At 49.8% G+C, this 24,201-nt stretch overlaps 1 protein-coding gene across 1 annotated transcript in view; it reads right to left on the bottom strand.

Moving 5' to 3' along the window:
* NTN4 (netrin 4) overlaps positions 1 to 23,979 on the bottom strand; it is a gene marked incomplete at its 5' end in the record, with an annotated part of 48,669 nt that extends 24,690 nt beyond the window's left edge. Inside the window, 3 exons of the mRNA XM_084268352.1 lie at positions 2,118 to 2,405; positions 19,718 to 20,247; positions 23,934 to 23,979. Of these exons, the coding sequence (XP_084124478.1) occupies positions 2,118 to 2,405; positions 19,718 to 20,247; positions 23,934 to 23,979 (864 nt within the window). The remainder of the gene's footprint in view (positions 1 to 2,117; positions 2,406 to 19,717; positions 20,248 to 23,933) is intronic.
* Between the last annotated feature and the right edge of the window lie 222 nt (positions 23,980 to 24,201).

The following is a 24,201-nucleotide window of genomic DNA, read 5'->3' as shown; positions in this document are numbered from 1 at the left end:
AGGGGATGTTCTTCAGGCGTGCTCTGGTCTAAACAAGCATATAAACAGAGCCAGATTTTATCATCATATTGTGAAATGGAAATGTCCTTCCCAGCTTTTGCTGTCCTTGGTTTTACAGTGGAGGTTCTGCTAAATTCTGACACAGACACAGTTGCATGAAGACAAGACTGAAGTCCTCATCTCATGCTTGAATGACTAACCACCATCCTTTGGAATTACCCTTTACGTGATTTTTCAAGGTGAAATGTGCAAAAATGTTCCCCTCTGAAATCCCACTCTCCTTTCAGGAGTTTCACTTCTCCCAGCTAATCAGCCACATAACCCACAGTCTTTTGTCCCTCTTCTGGTTGTTCACACACGTGAGTCTTGTGATCCTCTTGGAAATAATCCTCTCTTCCCATCTTGAAGCAACACACTGGCAACCCCCAGCCTGGTACCCACAAGTGGGGTGCCACTGCAGACCCCAAATCACAGCAGCCTCGCACCAGGCAGGAGCCTGGCACAGACTCCAGTTGCCCCAGTGCCATGGTGGAAAAGGAGGCACTGGGAAACATCTTACCACTCCCTGACCCTCCCTGCAAACCGTGGGGCTATGTCACCCTTACACCAGCGCATCCCTTAGGGGACGTGTGGAATCAGCTGCAAGGCGCAGCGGCATGAGTCAGCCTCGCTGCAGAAACGTCACCTTTGGGACTCTTGCCACAGACACATTTATAACTGGAGTTGAATTTCCAGTCCCCCTGGGGCCAGCGCAGGGGCTTGTTTCTATTTCTTGCTTGGGTTTTACAGTGAGATTCTGGCACTCGATTCCTTCCCACAGCACCGCCTGTTACCTGCACACTATGGTTTCCATAGGCTGTAGCTGTACCAGAAGCATGTTTGGCTGCAGGCTCTGTTACAGCCCTTGGTGGTGCTCTAGGGAACGCTCCCATGCAATTGTATCCTACTGAAATAATCCTGAGCAAACAGCTCCTTTCAAAGACTTTCCCTTGGGGAACATCCATGGAAAGCAGAGCAGTGCTACTTGAAACAGCCTTATCAATCACAGCGCTGCATGCCTTCAAACCAGTATATTCTCAAGATGTTCCAAGAGCAGCTCTGTTAGAAGGGAAACATGCTCACTGCTTCATGCCTGAGACCATAATTTAAGTGAAATAAGAGTTGTCCAAAGAACTGGACAGACGCCAGGCCTCCTTACCTCGAGTAACTGCCTTATGTTATTTTAATGGTTGCTCCCTTTCTAACATTATTCAGCTCAATATGTTTGACCTCCCTGGCTTTCCCTGCTGCTCCTCCACCAGCAAAGTCAGGACTGTTCAGAGACACCCAAGACAGGCAGAAAGGACAAAAATGTGTTGGGGGCAGTGAGACCAGGGTGTCCCCAGGCTGACAGAGTGCAGGCACACCATGCTGCAGGCATCCCACACATCAGCTGCTGCTGTGCCCATTGCCTCCCCAATGAGTTAGTGGTCCTTGTTTCTCTATAATGTGGGAGGACTGGGGTTTTAGTCTGGGGTCAGTCCCAAGGGATTTGAGCTCAAAGCTCTTGAGATGGGAGACTCCTCAACAGTGGAGCACGGGGGTTTTATGCAGAGAAAGGTATTGCAATGGAACGCCTGGGAGCGAGAGGCAAAGCCCAGCTCTCCTGCCTCTCAGTTCAGGAGCCAACCCAGTATTTGAGGATATTCCAGAAGCAATGACAGTCACAAGATCCCTAGCACATTTGAGGGATCTCTCCAACCTCTCTGTCATCAAAATGCATTTATTATTTTTTAGCTATTGTGTTACTCAGAGTTAACATTTTGGGGAAGAAAAGAGTCAGTGATTTTAACTTCCTTTAGGCATCCACCTGAAATAAATAAACTTAAGTCACTGTGGAGCACCCTTGAAGGATAAGAGTCCTGGTGGACCCCACGCTGAGGCACTAGGGAAGCCCAGCACCTCAGCCTCAGACCACCTCCTTTATAAAGAACGCTTTTGCTCACCGTGCTTGGGACTGGCGACATCACATGTCAAATATCATATACTTGGACCTGTACCATACTCTGTACTGTTCCCTAGTAACTTTACCACTCTGCTCTCCTGCAGTGCAGGCATCGTTACGTGCACGTACGTACCATGTGGAAAATGCCCGCAGCCTTGACGGGCTTGAATCCAGCGACGGGGACGCAGTGGTCAGCGTGGCCATTGCAGAAGCAGCTGCCCTTCACGATGAAGTCATAGATGGCGTAATGCAGGGGTGGTGGGGACTGTGAGGGCTGGGGAGTTGGGCCTGCCGGGAGGCAGGGGCAACCCTGTTGCTCCAGCAGCTGTACCCGCAGGTTGGTGATCTTCAGCTGTGCCTGGGCTTCCGGACTGTATGGGTCCTCCGTGGCATAAGGCGGCGACAGGGCTCGGTATATCACCTGGGCAGAGACAGGCAGCAAGGGAAGTAGAAGATGTTAGCCAGCCCCACAGAGGCTCAGGGGCTGGGGTGGAGGTAGGAGCATCCCCCAGGAGCACACACCAGGGTCTTATGATGCTCTGGTGGGAGCAGCAAATCGAACCTCCACCCAAGGGTGTGCAAAGTGGCACTCCGTGATACCTTATGCCCCTTTCCAAATGAAATTTAGACCCTATATATGTCAAACAAAATTTTCCCATTAACTTAAAGCAGAGGTGGGTGCCACTGGTACATGGTGTGGCCCTGGCTGCGGTGGGCAGTCCGGTGCAGGGATCAGAGGTCCTACAGGCGATGCTCAGGTTGGGAACTCTTCATTAACCTTCCCGCCCCCAGAATGGGTGTATTTTTTAACAAATGAAACTCAGATTTCCAAATATTTGGCTCCTGTCAATCCCAGGCTGCTTCCTAGTGGAAAAGTGATTGGGTGTGGCAATTAGTGTGATTGGGTGTGGCAAGCTGATAGCCAGAAAACCAAGATAAGAAAGAAAGAAAAGTGGGGGGCTTCTGAAGTGTAAAAAAATACTTAGCAGTCAATCTTTCTTTTAACTTTGGCCCGATTGAATAGGTAAATATTGGCTCAAGCTGAAAATTGAGAGCACTAGATAAAAATAACCAATTCGATTGAAAAGATTTATTTTAAACTTGTCCATCTAGCTGACTGCAGTGTGACATCAGAAGCAGCATATAATTCATATAACTGCCATTTACATAAAATGATGTATTTACAACACATACGTTAATTACTCATACTTTTCATTTACAGTGACACTAAATAGTTAAATAGCTCTTCACTGAGTAGCCACCAAAAGCTCAGCAAACAGTATTTGCAAGCAACATTCAATCAGTCACTTGACAAGCTTTTGAGGGTGTGACATGGTCTAATGGTTTGATGCTCCACTCCCAGAGTGGCTTAAAACCTCCTCAAACCTCCCTGCTGCCTCACTGACAACCACCCATGCCACCTGAAATGCCATCCAACCTTCTATGGACAAGAAGGTGTGCAGCAGCAAAGGACGACCATCGTTCCTTGTCAGGAAGTGCTTTGGGGTGCCTGGTAATAGGCAGCAGGCAAGCCTGCCAGCACCTCTTATGGTGATCACAGACTCCTCTCCCTAAATCCTACCAGAGGATGTGGCTGATACACTTCAGCTGATGAAGGCTTCCCTGGAAATTATGACTCTGCTGCTGCCAGTTTGTCTGCCCACAGGCTTTGCTTGTCAGCTGCTGCCTCTGCTAGCCCCTGGCACTGCTCTGGCCTGGAGCCTGGCTTTCCTCCAGAGCTGCCAGGATCTAGCTGGAGGAAGCTTTGTACTGGCCTGGAAGGAGATTTAGAGCTTGTTTTGGAGTTGAATGGTGGCAGTGTGCTTTTGTGTGGCCCATTGGCCTGCCAAGCGCAGTTGCTACCAGTGGCCGGTGACAGCAGGGCCCGGGTGTGCTGGTGCTGGATGCCACGTGCTGGCAAGCACATCGTGGCTGGAGCCCCACGCTGCCATCCTGCAAATGCTCCCTCCCAAAGGTATTTCAGCATCTTCTGATGGAAAGATGTTGATAAGGAAGAAGGTTAATGGGAAGAGGTGGTCAGAGGACCAGCCTGGTGAGGCTTGTGCGGAAGTGTAGAGTCTGATGAGGGATATTGATAAACATTAACACATTTCAGAAGTGGGCTGGGTTTTTTTCCCTCTCTCTTTCAAGAACATACAGAGGGTTTTTGTTTTCTGCTTTCCTAAAATAAAAATGTCAAGCAGATATGAACAGAAACCCAAGCGAACCCAACTATTGGCCCTGCACCCCTACCCAAGGCTTGCTCTTTACCCAAATTTAAATTGATGACATTCTGATCACATTTACTTGTGAACATAAGATGTTTTTGGATGCAAAAAGAAAATCTATTGGGAAACATCCCAACTGGAGACATCAATTTCCTTTTAGTAGAGATGATGGAAAATGTCTGGCTGGGAAGTTTCCATAATAAATAGCATTTTGGGTTCCTGTGATTACTTGAATCACATCTTAGAGAATTCTGTGTTTGTCTTGATCCAGATAAGAGTGGCGAAGAAAATACATAAATAAGAATGATTTCTTCTAGATGGAGCTGCAGACTTTCACCATTTTCAATTTTTCTTGTTTATCTATCCCCATTTAAAGCATGTGACTGATGCTTGCAGTTCTAGCAGGCAATCACAACGAAGAATTCAAGAACCCTTCACACCAAGAGAGTTAAACCATGTCTGTGTGGAATTCAGGGGGAGTTATGCTGCTGATTTCAATGGAGCCAGTATTCCCTCTTAGGCCCTAAAATGTTACAAACATTTCTTTTTATGGTTACTTGAAAACAGTGATGCTAAACATGAGCTCTATCTGTGATTGCCAGGGGCTGGGGGCTCTCAGCCGCTACCTCTGGCTGCCCTGTATTGCTCCAGCTGTGCCCAGCAGCTCTGTCCCTGGCTTCAGAGCCATGCTGCACCCCATAGCAACGCAAAGTAATGGGGTGAGCCTGGTCTCAGTGCTGCTGACACAGTAACACCCTCATCCCTCCATTCCAGATGCTACTTGTTCTGTTTTAATAAAATACAAACCAGTCATTATAACATGCAGGATGCCATACAAATAGCAGCTCTCCACTCTGTCCCGGACAATGGAGCTGGATCTCCCAGAGGCTGCATAATAAGGTCAAGGACATGTTTGCCAGCAAGATTTCCCAGTTCAGATGTTAACCTCTCTGATTTATTCCAGCCCGTCCCAGGATTCAGCACATCACTGGGGCCACACCATCCCCATACAGCTGCTATGGGTCTGCACCCCTGTGCTGCCCAGCATCTCAGCCCCACGTACACACACAGGTGGGTAACAGCTTTCCTGCTTTTTCCTCTCCTTGGTCTTATCTGTGCACTTGTTCTACTGATAGGGTTAGGCCTGGTCTGCAGCATCCCATCTATGAACAAACCGTGGTTTGCACAAGCCTGACTGGGCTTTCAAGCCTACAGTTCTACTGGCAGACCCTGGCCACCACAGTCAAAGGCTTCCCCCACCAAAATACAGTTTTGTTTTAATGGTGCAGTGAAAGCATTTAGGCAGGATTTGAGGAGAATGTGCTGTCAAAATGCCTGTATATCTCATGATGGGGTTTTGTAAGCCCAATATCTCCCTTGTGCCACTGGGCAGGACATCCTCTGATCGAGCCTGCTGGTCTGGTTCTCCCCACCCCAGGATGCTTGTGGTGATGTGCCCAACCCACAGCCATCATCCCCTCTTCCCAACAGCTCCCTGAAGCCCTTTAGGTTTATCTATCTTGCTAAAACCACACAGAAATCACACGCACCTGGCTCAACCCAGAGGGACTTTCCCCAGCAGATCTGCCACTGCAGTCTTGACACATGCTCTGTCACTGTTTTAGCTGTTGGAGAAGTCCCACTGACAGATGCAGTGGGGGAATGGCTGTTCCTTCCTACCCCCAGAGAAACTGCTGCCTGCAGAGCCATCAAGCCCATTACTCTTCCTGTGCCAAAGGTGCTGGAAGAAGTCATGCCAGAGGGTCTTGCCGAAGAGGTTACACAAGGGAGATGAATAGCTCAGGGAGTTACAGGAGAACATCCTTTTTGATAGATGAAGCTGTTCCTGTTTTCACAGAGCAAGGCCTCTGCTAGGAGAAAGTTCCACCATGTGCAGGGGAACGTATCATCTCCCTGGTAAAGGAATGACTGCAGCAAAATCTGGCCATATACCAGCAGTGAGCAGAAAGCACCCCCATGGTGACCAGACCTTTGACTTCCCCACTCATGTCTGCCTTCATGCAGGTGTCTTTCCGATGGTATGTCAAAGCCCAGCATTATGATGTTGGGCAGAGTGTGAGTTCTCCCAGTAGTCAGCACCTATAGTGTATGCACTAATCCACATTTTCTATTTTGTAGAACAAGTAGGAAGCAATAAATTGAAAACCCACAGCACTTCTGTGTTAGACAGACCATACTATCACCTCTCTGAAAGATATTTTCTTTTCCAGTGTTGCTAGCTCACTATAAATTTCATGGTATTTGGTATTCTTCTCAAACACAAATTCAAGAACCAAGCATTTATCTTAGCTTCCTTTTAAAACTAAGTGGCAATATCTCATCTCTGAGGAGCAAATGTCACAAACCAGGAGGTAAATAAATAAAAAAAGAACCTCTGTCTTTAAAACAAAATATTGGTATTTGGGGTAATGCTATTTCCACTTCACATGGAATTCTACTGTTAGACTCCATGTCCTATAAATGTGATGGTGCATGAAGAAACATCAATAGAGAAGTGATGTAAAACTTGCATGAGGATTTTTTGGTGGGGAAGAAGTCTCTACACAGCCAGACAGGAACTGTAGACTACAATCCCTGAGTGAGGAATGCAGGAGCAGGAGGGATCCCACCCCACTTTCAGGAGTGCAGGAGAGAGAAGCTTGAGCATGCCAGTGGCAGGAGGGATCCCACCCCACTTTCAGGAGTGCAGGAGCAGAGAAGCTTGTGCATGCCACGGAGTAAAAGTATTCTGCTCTTCATCTAGATGGCTTCAGCTGGCTGTGGTCTGGGGACACCCCTACATATATAACTGCTAATAAATTTCCAGAGTGTTTCCATGTCCTTACAAGCTGTCATGAGCACTTCTTGCTCTGTTGATTACTTCATTTTGCCTTGGTGGCTCAGGAAGCCTTAGCTACTTGCCATTCCACAGACGCAATAATGTAGCCCTGTATATAAATAAAGCCGCAGCCATGAGCACAGTGCACTCAAGTAACCGCCTGCACCACAATGACCCCGATTTATAAATACATAAAAGTCCCTTTGCAAGAAGTACCCTAGTATGTTTACACTTGAGAGGCAATGAAAGGACATCTTTATATATATCCACAGTGGGAAGGAAAATGCTAATGAATGATGCCGAGAGCAACAAAATAGGCTCTGAAGTCAAAGTTGCCCTAGGAAGTCAACAAACCCAGTGAAAGATTTGCTGCCAGCAAAGCCTTCTCGATGAGTCATGGGTGCATCTCAGACCACTGGAGCCTCCACTAGCCCCAGCTGCAAGTGCCGAGACCTTTGTCGAGACACAAGTGTGCGCAGCGATGAAACGGGGGGAGCTTTGGGTTGCAAATGCCCACAAAATTGAGGAGACACACGTGGCCCACAAGAAGCTTCTTCCTCACAGACCCTCAGGAACAGGCACAGCCACAGAGGCTGTGGGCAGGGGCTTGCAGATCCCATGAATGCACTCCATCCCTAGGTCCTGATGCCCAGCTAGAGGCACATCTCAAGTCTGGAAGGCATCAGGAGATGATTCACAAAATGACACCACCAGTAAACTACAGACAGAGGGAATAAATGGATGAGAGACTCAAGAAGTGTATACACATGGGAATCAATCAACAAATGGGAATATGGCAGAAAGAAAAATAATAATTAAAAGCATGAACCCATCTTTATTTGGTTGCAAATGAAAACCAAGATAGTAATGCTGCACAAGGTGGTCCGTGGTTTCTTTACAACAAGGTAAGATAAGGTAAGAGATTGATGGACTCTACCCTGTGTCACCTGACCTGGATGATTGAGAATACATGTGTAAGAACTCTGTAATAATGACATATCCACATCAGTGATGCCACATGGGCATTTAATAAATTCAGTGCTGCTTTCTTTGTTCCTTGCCGGTGGTTTTTAGTCCTTTTAATGGATTTTATGGGAATGCAGGGGAAAAAATAATACAAATAAAAAGAATGTAAAGTTTGCTATCTTCTCCAAATAGAGACACAGTGAATGCAATGGGGAACCTGCACCACCTTACAAAGAGGAATGTGACATCTAGGTAAGTGTTTAATAGAAAAGTTCAGGTTTGCATTAGGAGCCCGCAGTGTCTCTTGGCATGCAGACACTAAACAAATGTGGCTAATTTGCCTGTATTATGGGGCCCTGTTGAATCTCCACGTCACTGGAAGCTATCTGGTTTATTTAGTGCCTGGACAATGCTCTGGAAATGCAGGCAGCTGTGGATCTCTGCCAGGATGTCTGGAACCTCATCCCTTTGCCTCCCGAAAAATCTCCCTCAAGCACAGCACACAGCTGAGGTTAGGCACCGCCTGCCAGGAGCTGGTGCTAAGGTGAAAGAAGACCCCTCATCCCCCACATCCCATCCCCAGGTTTTCCAGCTGTGTGCCCAGCATCACCTCACATCTGCTCATGGCCACAGGCCCCAGCTGTTGCCTGCAGCCATACACAACTGCAGCTCAAGCTGGGATGATCCATGCTATACCCACTGTCCTGTGTGCCCCTGCCACCCCAGCTACTGCGTGCCTGTGCCCTGTCCCTCTGCTCTTCTCTCCACAGACAGCCCAGCCCATCAAACAGCCCAGGACCTCTCCCACAGGGACTAGACAAAATCAGCAGCTGCCCTCAGCCTTGGCAGGTCTTGTTTGGAGAAGTTTATCTGGGAAATTTTATTGGGCCAATTAAGCTTTCCTTCTAAATAGATGTAAAAGTTAGAAAGTAATAATTTATCCCAGTAAACATCACAGAGAGCTCACTGGGGGCAATAGGGCTGATTTGTAGAAGTGTGCAATTGAAAAAATAGTAATGATGATGCAACATGTGTGTGCCCACTGAGGCTGTAGGCAAAGTCAACCTGCCAGAGTGTCTGCTTCCAACATCCACACAAGAAACTCCGCTAGGAGCAGTAACCTCATCATGACCACAAAAGCCTAATTAGGCTGCTTGGTCTTTCATTTGCAGCTGGCATTTAGCTGCAGAAATACAGTGCCAGACAGGTGCTCCCACCTCACAGAGGGTGTCAGTCACACACTCCTTCTCTGGCACCCTTTGATGGTGCAAAGGAGCCTCGGGGATGAGACCACTTTGTCCCTCTGCACCCTCCCAGAAAAGAGTGATTAAGCTTATGCCAAATAACTCATGCAAGAAAGACAGAGGTGAAACTGCCTCACTGTATGTGTGAGGATGGCTTGACTCTCAAGGTTTGCTGTGCCAAGCAGCAAGACTCATGCCCCAGCAATAAATACTGGTGAGGAGCAGCGATAGCCCTACCTGCTCTGACTCTTTTGGGGACCCCTTTTTGCAGTGGGAAGCCTCAGGCATGGGAACTGCCTGGTCTGAGGGAGCTCCCTCAGCCCTGCCAGTGCAGGAGCAGCTCAGGTGCCCCATCTATCAGACACATGGTCTAACCACCAGAGCTACAACAACCGACACACTCCCCACCCACGTACATCCTCTGAGAAAGACCGAAACTCCCAGATAGGCTTTTCTAGTCTCAGTTTCAGTATCGAGGACTCAACCCCATACTAGCAGTTTCCTTCCTGGTCAGCATTTTAGCTTCCAAGGATTTTCAGCATCAGCATGGTGAACTCCTGACATGCTCTCTCCTTGGCTCTTCCCAGAGGGGAAAGATGTGTCAGCAGAGGAGCGTTTTGCTTGCAAAGTCTTCCCCTACCTTTTAGGTTAGTTCCCTACTGAAACAGGCCTTATGTCATTGCACTGCACTGCATCTGCCCATTGGTCTGTCCTTAAAATATTTGAAACCACTGACTAACATGAAACACATTTGGGAGATATATCTTAAAGGTGTTAAGATCCTTAAAAATTTTATGAAAACAATCTTGTCCCTTCAGAAAATCAAGCCTGGTGGACTCCTCCCACTGTGAAGAAAGCTAGCACAGCAACAGTCCTGGTACCCTCTGTTGACAAAACAAAGCTATGTGACATATCACCACACCAAGCAAAAGAGCTTTTAAGAGAGAAATCCATGTGCATCTCTGTGCTACGTTCATGGCAGTGACCCTAGGCTTAAAAAAGAGGTTTTGGCAGATGCTGTAAATAAATCATATGGTGTGGGAAGCTCATTGGCCTAAACTGGGCAGGTATCACCCACCAGCACCTCTAGCATACTTTGTTTTTTTGCCTGTCAGACCGAGTGGACTGCAGGGAAGAGTATCTCTTCCTTCTCATGGAGATGTCTGACCATCCCCTGCATGTACATATTCACAGTGCACACTTCAGCATCTTGCAGGTGAGATGAAGCAGCAAGAAAAAATGGGAAACCTGCCTTGCCATTGCAGAGAGGTGACTGTCAGAGAGACTAAGGTCACACTGAGCAGTGGAGCCCCCCTTTTAGTCCACAGCAAGAAGCACTCTGTCCGTGTCCTTAACTATGGTGATGGAAACCTGCTGTGTACCACCAATGGCAGCCCCATAACTCCTCAAGACCCCGGAGAAATGGCACTCCATTTTGGCCCATGACTACAGCCCTTCTGCAATCTTTTACAGCACTTAAAACAAGGCAAATAATGCCTTGTCTCACCAACAAAATATTAGGCAATCTTGCAGAGCCTTCAGGAGGATACCAAATAACTGGCCCTTGCAGTGGCCTTAGCAAGGCAGCTTTCATCTTTTGGGAAACTCAAGGCTTTCATCTGCCATTCTCAAAGGCAAGAAGCTGTATGGGATGAATTTGCACTTACAGGCAGCAGCCAGGCAGTAGGGGGGAGGGAGGGCTGGAAAAGGCAGGAGGAGATCCAGGTAAGAGCCTTGGGATTTCTCCAGGATCCTTGACATCTCTGGCAATAATCAATCAGATGAGAGTCATCCTCTCAGCTTCACTTTGACATCCCACCACACAATTTCATTAGATGAAAATGAAACACTGCTAGGTCATGCCTGCCTTCATGCAGACAGAAGTAATATTCTTACCAGAAAAATCTCTCTCCATCTCAGAACAACTCAAAACATTTGAATTTCTCCACCTCCAGTTAGCAGTGCTTCTGCAAGCATTGAGTTTATTCCACAATGGCTTTATTTTGCCTAATAATGACTTTCACCCATCAAACAGATTGAAACACTCAGTTTCTTGGCTTACAAAACCCTCCAGATGCATGATATCATCAGCTATGTGCTACCAAGGAAAATAATTACTACTTTTTTTGTCATCTTCAGAATCACCCTTTCCAAGGCTGCACTATCCCATACAGGAAAATGTACCAGCACATTTCAGCTGATGACACGGAGTCCTTTGACCACTCAGCAAGAAAGATGGTACTTAAATACTTTCCCCCCCAGCAATTCCCCTCCTTTCCCTACCCCCACAAAGATGTTCTCAGCCTTGGCATGATGGCAATACCAGTTGTGTGTATGGAAGACCAAGAAAACCTGGAGCTACCTCCAAAGAGCCGGAGAGAGAACTGGACTTGCTGGTTGATAGGCAGGGCCATAAGAAAGTCTGGCTCACTCCCCAGAGCTGCAGAATAACCCCTTTAAAAGTGCTTGAGCATGACAAGCCACTGCTGAAGCCTGCAAGGCAGCAGGTTAGCATTTCAGCAATCATGCCTGCAACAGTACTGGGGAAGGGGGGGGGGATTTCTCTCAGTGTAGGAGCAACCCCATTTCATTAGCATTTTTCAGTTGCTCATATCTATAATGAAAAGGCTTTGTGTCTTACAGAGCTGAATGCATAAACCACCCAGTTACCATGAGCTATGCTTAATTTTAGGAAAAAGAACACCTGCCTGGATTATATGTGAACAGGCATAGTCAAAAACACGGGGAGAAACAGCACCAGCACTGCCCTTCCAACTCGTGGCTGCAGATTTTGACCACAGCAATAAGGGAGGCTGTGCAGAGACTGGTAATGCTACATGGCATACGTGTGCACTAAGTCTGTTTTAGGACATTAACTTCTTTTCTTTCTGAAAATGTTGCCCAGGGAGAATTGGAGGGCTTCCCCATTCGTGTAGGATTTTGAATGTTCATAGACTGGATATCTCATGCTGACACCTATTGTGCACGGTGATTAATCTCAGGTTAAGTCCCTGTAAGCTTTTGATCCAAAACTTCTGAGATGTGTGGATTCACCGCTTTAGATTGCACATTCCTTGTGTAACCAGTTGTATCCAGGAAATCCAAGGAGAAACATGGCAGCCCTACGTCGCAGCCAGCGAACTGGGAGCTGAATAAGTAAGACAGTCCTCCCTTCATGCCAAAAATGAACTGTGAAATGAAGCGGTGGGGTGCAGTGCCTTGAAGAGAGGCTCTGACTGAAATCCCGCGGCACTTTTCTCAAGAGAAACAATAGTCCTGCTAACAAGGCCAGGTGCCAATTCAGAGAATTAAATTCTGTCTGCCCAGACTTCTCTTGTTTCGTGTGGGTACAGTGTTCTTCACTTCCTACATAAGAAGTTTGGAAAGGGTCTCCTGGAGCCCCGGGACCCCATTCCTTCCTGCTGTTGGCAGGCTACAATATACCCCCTTTCATGGACTGGTCAAGCTCCCTCTGAGGAATAATTTGCTTTAGCCATAATTGGAGGCCAGTCCAGAAGCCCTGGTCTGCAGTTGTTAGAAGCTCGCTGCTCTGAATGGGGGACGGCCGATACGCACTGCTAAACACTGGCTATGCTCTATCCCAGAGGCGGCTGCATTTCAGGAGCTGGCCAAGTGCAGGGCCAACCTCCAAGTGCCAAAAGCACTGGGAAAGCCAGGGAGAAAAGGAGACAATGAGTACTTCCTATGAGCTAGCTGCAAGGGGGGGAATCATGCAGAGCATCACCGGGTAGGTTGGAAAAGCATCTTGGCCTTCACATGCCCCAGTCCCCCAGAGATGCTGAGCACTTGGGATGCCCAGCAAAGGGACACATCTGTCCTCTGGCAATGACTGCGCCAGAGAGGGAGGGTTTGGCCACAACCTGGCCCAGAGACCTGACAGTATCATCCCTGGCACTCCCCATATGGAGAACTTAAAAAAGCAGGTGCTGGTGCCCAGAAAATAGCAGTTGTGTCACTCAGCCCTGATGGTGCCCAAACTCTGGAGCAAAAGTATCTTTGAAGGTAAAACTCCCTGGAGAAAAAAAGGTTATCTCCTCATGTGCCCAGAACTGCCATCATCTTGGGTCCTTTCAGGCACTAAGGGGAAAACTAAGCTCAGTTCTCCCGTTTTAGCTGCTCCACTATTTAAGGGGAGAAGCTCCCCCTCACCCCACTACGTTGAAGCCACTGAAAAACCCACACAGGGCTTGGGAAGACGGGCTGGGTGCCAGGGGGCAGGGCTGAGAGACGTGGACCAGGCTGCTGACAGGATGACGGCATCCTGCCCGGCAGGCATGCATCCCGCTCAGCTCTCACCAACCCTTCCCAGCCACCCCTCACTGCATGGTCAGATGCCACAGCCCTGTGATTTCTAGGTTCCTACATTATTTCATCAACTCTGGCCTGACACAGTTTATTTTGTCTTGTTAAATTTTCCCCTACGTATCATTATCCTTATGCTGATGAAATAATGGCCCCCATGCCTTGCTAAATTAACTGATACAATACAAAGAGTTTGGCTGGGTCTTGCCACCACCCCCATCACCCCTGGCCTCTAGCTGAACAGACTCTCCTTTGCACGGGGCATTTCTGTACAGTACCTGACAATTTGCATTTTGCCAAAGACACAATCATCAGGAAGATGCTGTTAAAGAGGGTGTTTTGGTTTGGTTTGGTTTGGTTTTCCTGTAAAAAACACTTCTACAAAGTGTAGAGATGGGACTTGAAAACATACTTCCCTAGCTGTGTCCTCACGTGTCCTGAGCACTGCTGAACACCAGCCAGGATTCCTCTTTCCTTCTGGTCCGTTTGGGCCTTTGTTTTCTCTCTGTGCAGGCACCAGTGGCACAGGATGATCAAAAAAATGCTGTTTGCAGCCCTCTAATATGCCGACGTCCCCAGCTGTTTCAAAGTTATTCTTGCATATTTGGCCAGGTTTTTTGTGGAGTCCCAAGTCCTCCAAGTGACTGAACTCAAATCTTCCATGACCCATGAGATCCCTGAAGGATCTCAGAGTAACGGAGATGTAGCTTCAGTTAGGGACAGCAATGATGAGCTTAAACCCAAGCTTATTCAGGTCTAAAAGATGGGGAAAAAAATAGGCAAAAGTTTCTAGGCTGCAATGGAGTTTCCACAACCCAAAATTAGGGCTCCAGGATAAAAATCACTGAGCAACTTGAACTCCTGTTTGTGCCAGTGTGTGCTGCAATTCCTCATCATCCATCACCAAGGCCAAACCTCTGAGCAGCAGGACACGCTTTACCCCTCCTCAACAGAGCTAATTTCAGGTAGAACCACCAGGACTGGTGTCCAGATCCTGAAGGAACAGAGGCAGGCTGCGTGCAGCAACAGCGCAAGGCAAAACATTTGAAGGGTTGGGGTGGGTTTTTTTTTGCTACAGGAGGCACATGAGAGCAATAAAACACTCAGTAAGATGCAAACCCCGCAGCACAAGAGCAGTATGTGGTGTTTCAAAAGTTACAAGCACGTTAGAAGTTGTTACTGGAACACAGTGGAGCTGCAAATACGCCTCTCCTATTAATAGCAAACAGCAACAATAGTGGAGGTCTCTGAGTGATTTATTAGCAGTATTCTGAATAGATGAACACTCAAATAAGCTACTAATTTACTAAAATCTTGTCAAGGACACTCTGCTTCAGTAAGTCCTTTTATCCTGGAGCTTGCCTAAATGGGGACAAGTCAGGCGAGCTAATCTGAATTGCCCACAGATGGGAATGTAAAGTGAGTGAGATAATTGCATTGCAGAGTGGACAGTCACTCTCGCTCACAGTTAAAGAATTAACATCTGCTAAGGGCCCCTTGGTGAGGAGCCCTGAAGAGAGATCAGATTAGGCTGCAAAGGAAGAAATAGAGTAATGCTGGCTGAAATTACAGTAGGGAAGACAGCTTTTTCTGTGTACTAATAAAACTGACTTTCCTGTCTAAGCAAGATGCTGAAAGAGGTTATTTCTGCATCTTGTTTACTTAGATCAGATGATGTTTGGCTGGTGAGTCCAGTTCTGATTTCCCTTGAAATGATGTGGCTGAAGGGTTACACCCTGGAAAACAGTGGAAATACTCTGGATTTGGCAGATGCTTTGAAGCTTGCTGGAAAGCTGGGTCAGTTGTACTGAGCTTTCCTCCTCCTTTCCCCTTCTCCTCCCATATTGAACATACTCCATGATGGTGGACAACCTGCTACTATGTTTTGAGCATTGAAAGGTCCTGAAAGCAGTGCCAGCCTGCGGCCACACTGCAATGAGTGCCTGGGGATGGTGGGGCAGGAGACCGGTGCCCATCATCCACCTCTTTCCTCTGTTCCTCATCAAGGAGGCACTCAGTTGTTTTGTTTGGCTCCTGGATCCTTGCAGAGAAGTCACTGGTTTCCTGGCTGCTGAAAGGGTGGTCCTTCTTTGCTTGAGGCCAGACTACAGCCAGGGCGCGCCGGCAAGGGACTCGGCAAAGTATTTAAGAACACCCAGACTCATGTTTACTTCTACAGAGAAAGCCTTTAAGACCAAACCCAGGGTGTCAGTGCAGTGTTCCTGACATCAGTACTGTGCCATGCAGCCTGCAACATCTTCCCTCTACAGTTCTGTCCAGATCTGCCCTTTCCTTCCTAATCCCACCATTAGGCTGCTGACCCTCCTGCTGCAGGGTGGAGGACTCAGATGCATCCAAAGTAGAGTTCAACAATGCCTGGTGTTTTTTCAGCATCAGGGACAGGTAGCAAGGAAGGGCAGAGACCTGCCAAGTTCCTGCTGAGGACACTCTACCCATCAGTAAACCTGACAAGTGCCACACATGGCGTGTGATATTATCACTGCCAGCTCCCACTGCCATGCAGACCGTTCTCCCAGCGCCCTCCACCACCCCAGTCCCACCACAGCAAAGGAAAGTCAGAACTCTACAACAGAAGAAAGATGAAAGGCATTTCCCAGAGCTAACTCAGCATCTCTCCTTCCTCCACAAGCTCTGTGAAATGATCCCACAGGCCTGACAGCTTGTTTTCTGTGTATCATAAATCTCCTCAATATCAACATCATGGCAAAGTTGTGATGGGGGAGGATATTTGTCATAAGAGTTGGACTAGGCATTTAAGGAATGACTCGTGATGATGAGGGTGGAAGAAATGCAAAAAGCCTGATGTTTCTTTTCAGTAAAAACTGAAGCAAATACACTTTTGCTCCAGATTAAGGCAGGTGATTTGTTAAAAAGAGGCTATAAACTCCTGAGTACTGTGAGCTGCTGCGTGCGGCTGCCTTGAGACGGGGCTCACAGGCACCATAACAATCAGCAGAAACACAGGCAGATCAGCACCACCTGCTCTTTGCAGAGGGCTAAAGCCAGAAACCACCAGCCCAAACAGCCATGGGTCTGTGCTCGAGCTCAGGTGCCGTGTGGGGTGAGCCACCATCTCCAGAGGCTTCCCCTGAGCTCTGCAAATGGCTCTTCCAGGGGGATGAGCAGCAGTGACGGAGCTGCCAGCAGCGTGCAGAGACCCCCCACCCTCCCAGGAAATCCTGCAAGCCCTGACTCTGTGCCTGGAAACGCACATGTGGCCTTGAAATGTTTGAGGTGGGAGAAAGTGGTGTACCGAGGGTGCCAGTTTGGGTCACAGGCTGCAGTTGCTACACTGCAGCTGGAAAAAACCCAACTCTAAAAGTGAAGGAAGAAATCCAGTAGCACTAGAAGAATTTAGGCTTGTGCTTTAAAGAGAACTGTGGCCAATGAGCTGCAATTAAACAATACCCTTCAGACCTGGGCATTTCAGACGGCTGCATACTTGAAACCACTGTTTCAAGTGAAATTACTGCTTCCACATGCCTGACGTCAGGTGCTACCAGAAGTGGGAGTAAAGCACAACCAAACAGAACACAAAACTCCAATGTTTCTTTAGGTGAGATACATGTTGCTATTGGCAGTTCCAAGTAATTGCTGGAATGTAGCATGCTGTAATAAATTAAGGGTGATATTTGCTAGGCATGCAGGCTTGCCATCTGGTCACCAGAAAGCTGCTGTTACTACTTTGCAGGTAAAAAGTGGTGTTTACATGCAGGGAACTGAAGTGTGCCATGTAAGTAAAATCTTGTAAGCTCCAGCCCCTTGGACTCAACATGAGTTTAAAACCTGGAATAACAAAATAGTCTTTGGCTTTTATAGTTTCTTCGCAATAACACAAACTAAAGTGATGCCAAAACAAGAGATCCCACAGGAACAAGCTCTGTAAATAGCCTCTTTTTTTTTGCAGTGTGCTACTGCAGATGCCTCAAACACCACTAAGTTCCTTTCTTTCTTGAGATAGGCACTGGTTTCCACACACAAGGCCTTGATCCGACTCCCACACATCGCCCCCAAACCGTAGAGGAGCCATCCCGACGTCAGGATTTGCACAGGTTCTTGCCAGGCTCAGTCCCTATCCTGGTGTGTAGGCACATCAATGGGGGGAGTGAAGGATAAGCCACATTGGGGTGCTAGCTACATGGAACCCAGCACAAATGAGGCAGATGCTTCCCTGAATGATGCCGAGTTTCCCATCCCTGGGAAGGCTAAAAAAAGGAGCATGCAAGTCAGAGTAACCTAGACATGTTCTGCTGGCTGGCCCAAGAGCTATAGATTTAGGTCTGTGCCCTGTATCACAGCCTGGCATAGCCTTATGATTCAGGTGGTGGGACACACAGGCTGCCAGAAGTGCTGTGGGACTGGAAAATTCCCAGGAGTACCTCCATCATTCCTTTCCTAGGTCCAACTTTGTAACTAGCCCTGACTCAGAACCACAGACTGGTTTGAGTTGGAAATGACCTCAAAGGCCATGTAGTTCCACCCTGCTGCTATGGGCAGGGACACCCTCCACTAGCCCAAGTTGCCCAAAGCCCCATCCAGCCTGGCCTTGGACACTGCCAGGGAGGGGGCAGCCACAGCTTCTCCGGGCAGCCTGGGCCAGGGCCTCACCGCCCTCATCATAAAAAAGTGTCTTCCTTCCATCTGATCTAAATCAATTTCAATGTAAAATCATTGCCCCTTGTCCTGTCCAAACAGGCCCTGGTGAAAAAGCTTTCTCCATCTTTCTTACAAACCCCTTTATATATTTCACTGTGACAGGAAGTTCAGACAGGTTTTTGGAGGGCATGAGTAGAGAAAGCAGGAGAAGAGAGGAAGACAGCACTTTACGTCACCAGGTATCTGATTTAAACCCATTGCTGAGCTAATGAAATTAACTGTCCTGGGTCTGTTTGGCAGGTCTGGAGATCCTTGCTTCTGAGCTGATGAGTGTGTGGAACATTGGCTGCCTCCTGAGACACAGCTAAGAGAGCTCTTGGCATTTCTGCAGAGTGGCTTCCCAGCCAGGGCATGGCTAAAGGTGGCCCCAAATGACTGCAAAGGGATCTGAGCAGGTGAGCTGGTCTCCAAGAACCAGGCTTTCACCTCAAAACCAGTTCTCAGCTGAAACTACAATGATATAACTGACCCCTGATGCAGTTTCTCTGTGTTAGGTCAGAGGGGAATGTTAAGTTTGATGAACTTCAGAGAAGCTCATTAAATTAGGCCACTAGAGGGAGCAGCCCTTAAAGTCCAGAGCTGGTCACTGGGGACTCATCCCCACGAGTGGCAACCCTGCCTGAAGGGCAGCCCTGCAGCCCTGGCTCCTAGTGAGGGTCTCTGGCACCATGGGGACAGGCTTAGGCATCAGAGGGAAGAGTATTATTGGTAGCACCTCCAAGTGTGCATGATTTATTACCTGCTGTTCCTGATATCAAAAATAATCTTTCACGTCTATTTTTCACATGTATTCTGCCTCTTTGCAAACATGATGTTGCTTTTCTTTCTTCTTTTTTTTTTTTTTTTTGGCTCATTTCACAGGCGAATCAGTGTGCACCAATAAAAAAAAAAGGATGAGGTATAAGTTTTCTTAATTACCTGGCTAATGTGGCTTATGGGAATGGGACTTCCGCGTGGTCAGTAGCTACTTTGAATGGTCACACGCTTGCAGGTAACCATTACATGTAGTGATGTGAAGGCAGTCGCTATTTAAAGTGAACCTGGTGACTATTAGTCTTAATGTAGTGGTGTTTGGGTCAAAGTTGGACTGAATTGCATCACCTTGAAACCACACGACTGCAAGGGCTGGAGAAGGCTGTCAAGAGTGACATTCCCTTTGGCATTCCCAAGGAATCGGCAGCACCTGCCTTGTTTGCAGTTGTGTGGGGGCTTTCACTGGGTGAGGCGGGGGAAGAAGAGCTTTTCAGAAAAGAGGGGGATCACGATCTCAGCAAAACAGCAGGCAGGGCAGTGCCTACATCACCTGGGAATGAGTGGTGTTAATTCACCCTGTGAAGTAAATTCGGCGACAAAGGATGACAGTGAGGTAAAATAAGCATAAATGTGGGAATGAAGATTGCAAAGGGAAAGGGGGGCTGGAGGGAGGGCTTTATCTCCCTAACCCTGCTAGACCTACCTCTCCTCCGGTGCAGGGGAAAGGACTCGAATACCTGGAAGTGCAAATCGCTCCCCTCTGACTCACGTCATCCTCCAGCCCGAAGGTGGCCGAGCAGTTAGCAGCAAAGTATTTGTAAGGCTTCCACGTCTCACCGAAGTCCTGGGAGCGCTCCAGCACCATGGCGGCTGGCCTGGGCGACTTGAAGACCAAGATCAAGTGAGTGAAGTAGAAGGCGGTTTCCAGGTCCAGCCGGATGGTCTCGCGGGGGGTGTCCTGGGCTGCTTGCCACCAGGTGCGGGGCCGCCGGAAGGGAGAGTCGGCCATGGCGGCAGGGGGGTGGGCCAGCCCTGCGTGGGTCCCGCTGCACCGGCTGCAGGCGGGGGGCTTGCAGCGATGCTGGTCATCCTCGGCGTAGGCGCAGAAGGGCTCGGCAGCATGGCGCCCGCAGGCTGTCTCCGTCTGCAGCGCCCTCCCGTGTGCCAGGTTGCCCATCCGGGGGTTGCAGGCCTTCTCACAGGGGCTGCCCGCTCCTGCTGTGCTGCCCAGACCTGCAAGACAGACAGCAGAGGGCTGAAGCTGGCTCCAGAGGTGGGCACACCCCATCACAGTGGGAGCAGACCTGCCCCGAGGCACATTTTTGGGGACGCTACCCCCTCTGAGACACACAGAGCTCAGGAGGGGCCAAGAGAGAGGACAGCACTGCTGCTCAGCTCTCCCTTCCATGGAGCTCAGGGTCTGTAGCATCAAAACAAACCAAGAGCCCTCAGGGCTTTCCTTCTTGAGAAAATCCATATGGGGGGGGTTGCAGAGCAGAGCAGACAGCATGAGAGCAGGGATACCTCCAGCTCACCCTCCTGCCCCCAGGGACCCAGAGCAGGGCTGAGGCTTCGTGGCCTGTGACCATGGCCATGCCATCCCTGCCCTGCAGCCTCCAAGGGGGTCCAGGTGGTTCTGCGAAAGAGGAGAAAAGCACAAGAGAGTCGGACTGCCTGCAGCACTGGGACAGCCAGGGTGGCATGCTGGTGGAAGGCCAGCAGACAGCCACAGGGGAGAGCATTGCTGTGTCCTGGCTCTCCATGAGACAGATCAGGTGTCAGGGGTGCAAGAGCGGGTAGGAATATCTCCTGCCACCAATGACCTCAAATCTTCACCCCCTTTCACACCCCATCCATTCCTACCCCGAACCTCCCCACAGTCCCAAACTGTTGCAGAGGTCAGGATTGAATCGAGGCACCGCTTAGGTTTGGGAAGGCTCTCACTGATGTGTGTAAAGGCAGGGGCGGGGCGGGGGGAAGTAATCCTTGGTTGAAATGATGCTGGCAAGCTGCCTCGCAGCTGAGGTTCTGTGGGGTTTGTTCAAATCTCTCTGGAAGCCTCGTCAATTTAAAAATCCACAGTTAAAGTGTCAAAGAAAAATAAAATCACCATGGGGTTCGGTGTGAAACCATCTGCAGTGAAACCCTCCTGGTGCAGGAATGTTTGATTAGGGGCATTCCATGTCTTTATTTGCAAATCTAACAGTAGGTTAAGGCTGTATTTGATGAACCCATAGCTGTTTAACATTAAAAAAACCCAACCCAACCCAAACCAAAAGCTGTAATGACTTGGATGTGGGCAGGCCAAAGCATCTGATGTGCATAATGTCTTCTTCATCGCTAGGCCAGTCATACATAGTCAGCTTTGTGCACCGATTATTACGGCTTCTTCTTAGCATTTTTGTTATGTCCAAAGGTTGTTCCAGTTTAGCATCCAATAAATCCTTTATCTGGGGTTTATTCAGCTTTTGTCTACAGTGTCATACCAGCAATTAAGCTATAATATGCACTAGCACAGGCTAAGCCTTCAGAGTCTGACAGCGTTTCCCACTCTTTATGCTCCTCAAGAAAAACCCAGGTAAGGAAACATTTCTACCACCAGAGATCTCTATAGTTTTTCTATACTGATTATTCAGAACAGATGTGGACTGCTGCTTGTCATGCACCCAGTAAAAAGCATTTCTGAATCCACTCTCCAGATTTCACTGGCTAAGCAGTCTTGGGAAATTTTTAGTGAACAAGAACAAGCTCAGTGAGGTTGGGCTTCCTACAGGGGCCGGGTAAAAATTTGTCCAAGATGATCTATATTAACTGTGTAGAATACGGTTATGCTAGAAAAGTAAACAAATGTATCTGTAAAATTAGCGTCATATCACTTCCATCTCCTGAACATCTTTTCCAAAGTATTATATAAACATTAACTAACCCACGTAGGTCTCCTGAGGGGTAGGTGAGTAAGTGAGTGCTATTATCATATTATCAGTTGGCCTAATTTATGTCTTTGGCTGCTTTCCTGGATTCTTTGGCTACACGTACCCCAGCGCAGCTAGCCGCTAAAACAGATACCGCGCTTCTCTCGGCTGTGGGATTGCAAGGCAGGGTTTCAAAGAGGTACAGAGAGCAGGGCTCAGTCAGCACCCTCAGGTTGAGATTACTGCCTGTGTTCACCGAGACCTTTTGGCTTTTGCACACCATGGATTGTGGCGCCCGGGGAGGCAGTGGAGGAGGACCTGGTCAGTGAAAGGTGTACCCAGGACTGCTGTGATGGCAGGGCTTGTCATAGCTATATCCCTGGAACGGAGGCAAGGCTCTGCCTGAGCCGGCCAGAAGAGACTGGCTACCAAATTCCCATGTGAGACCCTGGGAGCCGAGGGTATTTGATTGCTCCAATGTCCTGGTATGCTCCGGCCTCGGTCACGCACGGTCACTGACTGCAGCTGTCTTCAGGCCAAGCATGGAGAGTCCCTTCCTCACCTGGGGCCAGATTTGGGGCCAGGGACCTTGGCTTCAGCAGGATTTGAGAAACACTGCTGGCACGCAGACCCCGCTTCCCATGCCGGGGGCGGAACGGGGTCGGGGGGGGGGCCGGGGGGGAGAAGAGGAAACCCCCTTTGAAAGGGTGTTTGTTTTCACTTGAATTGGAAGGAGTTGCATGACGGATGCAGAGCACCGTATGTTATGAAAAGTGACAGCTTTCTAGTGCAACGCCGGCTGCCACAGGAACTCGGCAGGAGGACAGAGGAGAGCAGGAAGATTTCCATGCCGTCAGCCCCGAGCTCGCGGCTGCTCTGCCGCAGCCCTGGAAAAGGTGCTGCTTCTCCTTACTTGCACTTAATGAGTCTGCCCAATTAAATGCTCCCATTCTATACGCTGTACATACAGAATGAACACCAGACCGGTGTCTTCGGCAATGAGTAAGAGCATGCAGCAAATACCATGACTCACCTGTAAAACATCCATGGAAAATCATACGCTTCCTGCTTAAGTGCTTTAGCAACACTTGCCTTGTGATGTCTCATTTATATCTTGTGCCTGATTAAATGTTTGTTTCCCATCTGAGGGGTTTTTTTTTCCTTTTTAAAGAAGAAAATTGGCACTCGGCTTGCGACCGGCCGAGGAAGCGTTATGCAAACTGTTTATGCCCAATTGTCTCTGCTGCGGCGCGGCGGGACCCCGCTGCGGGCAGATCTCAGCGCAAAGGGCTTATGCCGCGGGAAGGGGGCTTTGAAACCCCTGCCCCTGCCTCTGCCCTGCCTGCCGCCCCCCGCACCCCGGCGGCGCGGGGCACCGCCGCCCGTCCGAAAGCGCTTGCGGAGCTGGCAGCGCCTTTCCCCCGCGTCCCGCCCGTGGGAGTTGGGGGGGAAGCAGCCGGGCCCCCGCTCCTCTGGCATCCCCCGGCTGTCCCACGCTCAGACCCCCTGGCCGAGCACTCCCGGCCCCGCCGACTCTCCCGGTCCCGGCTCTCCCCTCCCGCCCACCCCGGCCTCCCCGCCGGAGACTCGGCGGGCAGCGCGGCGCGCCCGGACCCCTCTTTGTCTGCGGCGAGGGGCGCTGGGCTGGGAGCGCAGCCCCGGCCCCTGGCAGTGCTCCTGCCCTTCCACGTCCGTACCGCACACCTCCACACACAGCATCCACGGACATACGCACCTAAGGACGGGCATAACGCGCACAACAGCATGTACGCGTATGGACACGCAGACGTGCGCGTACGCAGATTACACACACACCGACGCGTGTGTACACGCTGCGCACACGCCTAGGGGATTACCCCATGCACCCGCAACACATGCGTGTGCGCGGACATACGCGCATCGGCACGGACACGCGTGTAGGTACGCACACGCCCGCCCGGCCCCGCATTCTACCTCGCACGCCCGCGGAGGACGGAGAACGCCGAGCGCCCGACGGTCGCGACCCACCTGCAGCGGCGGCCAGCAGCAGCGCCAGCCACATCCCGCGCCCCATGGCCGAGCGCCCCGCCGCCCGCCCTGCGCGCCCCGCCGCCCCGCGGCGCGACCGGCCCCGCGCGGCATCAGCGCCCCGCGCGGCACCGGCGGGCGGGCGCGCACCGCCCCGCCGCCCGCCGCGCACCGCGCCCGCCCCGCCGCCCGCCGCGCAGCGCCCCGCCGCCGCCCGCCCCCCCCCCCCGCGCCCCCGCCCCGCCGCCGCGCTGCCCTCCTCTCCCCT

The sequence above is a fragment of the Gallinula chloropus genome, assembly GCF_964237585.1.
Source record: "Gallinula chloropus genome assembly, chromosome: 1".
Classification (NCBI taxonomy): Eukaryota; Metazoa; Chordata; class Aves; order Gruiformes; family Rallidae; genus Gallinula; species Gallinula chloropus.
Note: the sequence above shows the minus strand (reverse complement) of the source record. Positions and strands in the feature narration are given on the sequence as shown.